Here is a 6,387-nt window from a genome sequence, read left to right as displayed (position 1 = left end):
AAATTGAACTAGAACCCATCTTAATAGGTTTTGATGTTTTTTCATTTTTTGGTTTTAATACAAATGCCTGACTGTGCTCAATCGTCAAGCTGCATGCATGAAAAACTGGCCAGCCCAAACAGTGTATTAATCATTAGCAAATGGAACTTTGAGGAGTCCACTAAGTGCTTCCTTATCATTAAGGTAGTACAAGTATTTATATTGTAAAACTGATGTGTAGCTTGATCTTTAGGGGACAGGACCACACCAATACATGCAGATTTTGTGTGTGTGGACAGAAGGTACTTTTGACATTCAGTTTTGCTATAAAGAAACAGAATGAATAAATGAATTTTTTCCTTTTTCTTTTTTTTGCAACAGGTGAGTAAAAGATTCAATTTGATTCTTCTAGAGGGGGAAGAAGTTGAAAGTAGGTCTTCATTTTGCAGTCGTCATCTGTGCGAATTCTTCATAGTTGACTTGTCCATCTCCATCAATATCTGCTTCTCTGATCATTTCATCTACTTCTTCATCTGTTAGTTTTTCTCCTAAGTTTGTCATGATGTGACGTAGCTCTGCTGCACTGATGTAACCATTTCCATCCTTGTCAAAGACTCGGAATGCCTTACGGATTTCTTCTTCACTCTCTGTATCTTTCATTTTTCTAGCCATCATAGTCAAAAATTCTGGAAAGTCAATGGTGCCGTTACCGTCAGCGTCCACTTCATTGATCATATCCTGCAACTCCACTTCTGTTGGGTTTTGACCCAGTGACCTCATGACAGTCCCAAGTTCCTTTGTTGTGATGGTGCCATCACCATCTTTATCGAATAGGGAGAAAGCTTCCTTGAATTCAGCAATCTGTTCCTCAGTCAGTTGATCAGCCATGGTGGGAACGAGGGTGGCTGCACCAGTGCAGTGGCTGTGAGGCGGGGGTGCCTCCACTTCTGCTGCTGCTGCTGCACAGAGTGCGCTGTGCCACCCGACTGACTCACAGCGTCCATGAGACTCCCAGCACCACTGCCTCTGTGGGTAGCCTTTTCAATTTAGAAACCACTTGTTTGGTTGTGCAGAGGCTTTTTAATTTCATGTAGTCCCATCTGTCAATCATTTCTCTTAGTTGCTGAGCCATTTGAATTCTACTGAGGAAGTCATTGCCTATACCTTTTGCTTCCAGTGTATTCCCTACCCTTTCCTGTACTAGCTTCAATTTTTGGGGTCTTATATTAGGGTCCTTAAACCACTTTGAGATGATACTTGCACAGGGTGACAAACGTGGATCTAGTTTCAGTTTTCTGCAGGCAGATATCCAGTTTTCCCAGCAACATTTGTTGAAGAGGCTGTCTTTTCTCCATTATATGTTCTGGTGCCTTTGTCAAAAGTTAGGTGGGTGTAGATGTATGGATTCACATCCAGGTCCTCTATTCTGTTCCACTGGTCTTTATATCTGTTTTTGTGCCAGTACCATGCTGTTTTTATTGTTATGGATCTGAAGTGTAGTTTGGAGTTGGGTATTGTGATACCTCCAGCATTGCTTTTTTTACTCAGTATTGCCTTGGCTATTTGTGTTTCCAAATGAACTTTAGGATAGATTTTTCATTCTCTGTGATAAATGTCATTGGGACTTTGATGAGAATTGCGTTGAACACATAGATTGTTTTTGGTAGTATAGCAATTTTCACCATGTTGAGTCTACCAATCCGTGAGCATGGGAGATCTTCCCACCTTCGATTTCTTCCTTTCATGGTTTGTAGTTTTCCTTGTGGAAGTCATTCATATCCTTTGTTAAGTTTATTCCTAAGTGTTTGGTTTTTTTTTTTTTGAGGCTATTGTAAATAGAATTGTTTTCCTATATTGTTTCTCAATCTGTTCATTGTTGATGTATAAAAAACTACTGATTTTTGTAAGTTGATTTTGTATCCTGCTACTTTGCAGAAGGTGTTTATGGTGTTGGGGGAGTTTTTTGGTGGAGTTTTTTTGGTCTTTTACATACAAAATTATGTTATCTACTAATATGGATAGTTTGACTTCTTCTTTACCTATTCACATTCCTTTTATTTCTTCTATCTGTCTTTTTTCTTTGGCTAGGAACTCCAAGACTATGTTGAACAGGAGTGGGGTGAGTGGGCATAGAAATCTTATGACCTCATTACTATTGCCAAGCACACAACTTGGCTTAGTTTTCTGTCAGGCAAGGAGAAAAAGAAATATACTGAGCTAAATAACATTCATGCTGATATAAGTGGCATTCAATTTCCTCTACAGGGGCAAATTATTTCTCAGAAATAAATTTAGTGAAACATATATCATAAAGATCTGTTTGTAAAGGGAATCTTGTATAGTTTGATAATTTCCTCATTTTTGCACCAAATAATTTTTATTTTACTTATTATAAATGTTGAAGGCAGAGTATTAAATCACAGGACATAGCAAAAACTCATCAAAGCATTTCTTTAAGGCCTTGTATAACATGGTTCTTCATGTGAAGAACTTCGTGTGACCCATCTCTAATTTATTACAGATAGAATTTACCAAATCCAGATGAATGGGTACTTCCATCTCATGCAACTGTCATTCACATATATACATCCTTTAAGGTTGTCCTTGACAAGTGCCCTTTACTGCTTCAGTCATCAGATGTGACAGGAAAAAGTTGTCATCCTTCTTGAATTTAAAACCTGAAGTCATATTCTGACTTGAAGAAAAGACAAAGACACTTTGTCATGGGTGTGAGTAGTAGACATGTCTACCAGAGCCAGTTTTCCTCTACAAAAGGACTTCACAAAGTCCTGTTGAGTCTCAAGGGCTCTGAAACTTATAACACTGAAAACACATGAGAGAGTATACTCTTGAATGGCCTCTTAGCTTCAAGATCTCCAGGTGATGCATAAGGAACAGTCTGATTTTCAAAAGAATGCACAAATTATTTTTTATCTCTGCTTATTAAATCCTAACTGCTTAAAAATTTTCCTTCCAAATTTTTCCCTTTAGTTATTTATTTTTAGGTAGGGATATTGTACCAATAATTATCTAACTAATTAGATAATTTATTCATTCATCATCAAACACTTACTGAGCTTCTAGTTTGTTTTGCTGAAAACACAGCAGTAACACAAACAGTCCAGTTACTGAACTTGGAACATATACCCTGAGCAGTATGTATTCCAAGATGCCTAGAGAAACTCTCTCCATACATAAACTAAGTTTTATGAATAATAATTTTCTTAAATGTACAGAGATTCACCATGAAGTCAATTAGAGCTTAAGTTTCATGGATTCTTCCAAATCTTTAGCAAGTTTGTATTTATCACTTTATATTCTTTTTCTTAAAGAGTCTCCTCCAAAGTATAGAAGTTCAAATACTACAAAAATGATTCTTCTCTATATAAATTCATAGATGAATGAGTAAGAACATGAGAAAAAAATGTCATATAATATATAAGAATAAGCTGTGAATCCAGAAAATTTAGATGTCACTGAAATAGAATTCATCCTGGAAATATCTCTCCACAGCCTTAGTAGGTAGAGAACACAGACATGCTTTAGGTAAGAGTTGGATAGCAAAAACTTCTGTTAAGCAAGGTCTCCAAAAGCGATGCTTTTGCTGGATGAAACAGAAAAGCAAACAACACACTACCAATATATCCACCAGCAATAGTTGGCTATCTTAGATTTGTTCTGGTGAGTGGGAGGAAAAAGTATACCTTACGAATTCCTAACTGTAAACTTGGCATCAGGATAATTTGGGGAAAAAGTTTATTTTATTTGATTCTCCTTCAAAATCTTATGTTCAAATTTAGTTAAAAGCACACAATAAATTCTACTTGCATAAATCAATGTAAACCTTCAGTTTTATTAGGAATATATTATATTTACAGTTACTGTAGGCAATGAATTTGGAGACTGTTTCACTATTTCAGAAACAGGTCTTTATCTTTTTAGTCTCTAGCATTGTTTTCCATATAATTTTTTGTTACCACTATATTTTTATTGACTTTGTTGCCTATTTCAAAACTAATGTGAAAGAGATTGAGGAAGACTATAGAAAGTAGAGAGCTCTCCCATGCCATGGATTCATAGAATCAACAATTCCCATCAAAATCCCAATGACATTCATCAAAGAGATTGAAAAATCTACTGTTAAATTTATATGGAAACACAAGAGGCCACGAATAGCCAAGGCAATACTCAGTCAAAAGAACAACACTGGAGGTATTACAATACCCAACTTCAAACTATATTACAAAGCAATAACAATAAAAACAGCATGGTACTGGCACAAAAACAGACATGAAGACCAGTGGAACAGAATAGAGGACCTGGATATGAAGCCACACAACTATAACCAACTTATCTTTGACAAAGGCACTAAAAATATACGATGGAGAAAAGACAGCCTCTTCAACAAAAAACTGCTGGGAAAACTGGTTAACAGTCTGCAAAAACCTGAAACTAGATCCATGTTTATCATCCTATACCAATATTAACTCAAAATGGATCAAGGATCTTAATATCAGACCCCAAACTCTAAAGTTGGTACAGGAAAGAGTAGGAAATACTTTGGAACTAATAGATATAGGCAAGGACTTTCTCAATGGAATACCAGCAGCTCAGCAACTAAGAGATAGCATAGATAAATGGGACTTCATAAAACTAAAAAGCTTCTGCTCAACAAAAGAAATGGTCTCTAAACTGAAGAGACCACCCACAGAGTGGGAGAAAATATTTGACAGCTACACATCAGACCAAGGACTGATAACCAAAATATATAGGGAACTCAACTAAATTCTCCCAAAATTAATGAACCAATAAAGAAATAAGCAAGTGAACTAAACAGAACTTTCTCAAAAGAAGAAATTCAAATGGCTAAAAAACACATGAAAAAATGCTCACCATCCCTAGCAATAAAGGAAATGCAAATCAAAACCACACTAAGATTCTACCTCACCCCCATTAGAATAGCCATGATTAGCAACACCACTAACAACAGGTGTTGTCAGGATGTGGGGGAAAAGGAACCCTTATACACGGCTGGTGGGAATGTAAACTAGCATAATCACTCTGGAAAAAAATTTGGAGGCTTCTTAAAAATCTAAATGTAGATCTGCCATATGATCCAGCAATACCACTCTTGGGGATATACCCAAAAGAATGTGGCACAGGTTACTCCAGAGGCACCTGCACACCCATGTTTATTGCCGCACTATTCACAATAGCCAAGTTATGGAAACAGCCAAGATGCCCTACTACTGACGAATGGATTAAGAAAATGTGGTATTTATACACAATGGAATTTTATGCAGCCATGAAGAAGAATGAAATCTTATTCGCAGGTAAATGGGTGGAACTGGAGAACATTATTCTGAGTGAGGTTAGCTTGGCCCAAAAGACCAAAAATCATATGTTCTCCCTCATATGCAGACATTAGATCAAGGGCAAACATAACAAGGAGATTGGACTTTGATCACATGATAAAAGCGAGAGCACACATGGGAGGTATGAGGATAGGTAAGACACCTAAGAAAGTAGATGGCATTTGTTGTCCTCAATGCAGAGAAACTAATGCAGATACTTCAAAGCAACTGAGGCCAATAGGAGAAGGGGACCAGGAACTAGAGAAAAGTTTAGTTCAAGAAGAATTAACTTAGAAGATAACACACATGCACAGGAAATCAATGCAAGTCATCTCCCTGTATAACTATCCTATCTCAACCAAGAAAAACCTTTTGTCCTTCCTATTATTGCTTATACTCTCCAACAAAATTAGAGATAAGGGCAAAATAGTTTCTTCCTGGTGTGAGGGGGTGAGGGAGAGGATGGGGTGGTAAGGGAGGGGGTGGGGGGAAGTGGGGAGAAATTACCCAAACATTGTATGCACATATGAGTAATAAAAAAAAAACTAATGTGATTTGTTCTAAGTTTTATTCCCATTTCCAGTTTCAAATTTTGCTGGACTGTTCTGCTGATTTCTTGTGGACTCATTCATGTAGGCATTTAAGCATTCACCTGGAGGATTGATTGGAGGTGGTCCAGTCTTCAGACAGTAGATGCTGCATTCCAAGAAAGGAAGCCCCTACCTTGCATAAACCCCTCCGGTGGCACATTCTGACATATCATTGGACATAGCAGATCATATAGGTCAATCTCAGAATCAGCTTAGGTGGAGACCACATACAGTTATAAATTTTGTAAATGTAACTCATTGGGGTGAATGGTATAAAAATATAAGTACAATGAGACAAAAGCTGAACTGTTTCTTGTTATGGATTCATAGCTAAATAGTTGTAATTTCTTCTAAAAGCCATTCATAGTTAGAGAATGTAAGATTAAGTGTAATAAATAATTTGGATATAGTTAGATCAATCATATATGATAAATTATGAGCACTGGTAGCAATTAATCTTCTCC

The 6,387-nt window shown here is 36.8% G+C and overlaps 1 protein-coding gene across 1 annotated transcript; it reads right to left on the bottom strand.

Annotated features, from left to right (window-relative positions):
• Nucleotides 1-332: 332 nt before the first annotated feature.
• LOC109691756 (calmodulin-alpha) lies at nt 333-875 on the bottom strand. The gene has a single exon (XM_020171937.2). The coding sequence runs from the start codon at nt 865-867 to the stop codon at nt 418-420; it is 450 nt and encodes a 149-aa protein (XP_020027526.2). The 5' UTR covers nt 868-875; the 3' UTR covers nt 333-417.
• Nucleotides 876-6,387: the final 5,512 nt, after the last annotated feature.

The sequence above is a fragment of the Castor canadensis genome, chromosome 8 (assembly GCF_047511655.1).
Source record: "Castor canadensis chromosome 8, mCasCan1.hap1v2, whole genome shotgun sequence".
NCBI classification, from domain to species: Eukaryota; Metazoa; Chordata; class Mammalia; order Rodentia; family Castoridae; genus Castor; species Castor canadensis.
The sequence above is the reverse complement of the archived record's forward strand: the minus strand, read 5'-3'. Positions and strand labels throughout refer to the sequence as shown.

Bases quoted from the DNA above. Each gene is read 5' to 3' on its own strand.
- LOC109691756 (XM_020171937.2), bottom strand. From the start codon at position 867: ATGGCTGATCAACTGACTGAGGAACAGATTGCTGAATTCAAGGAAGCT.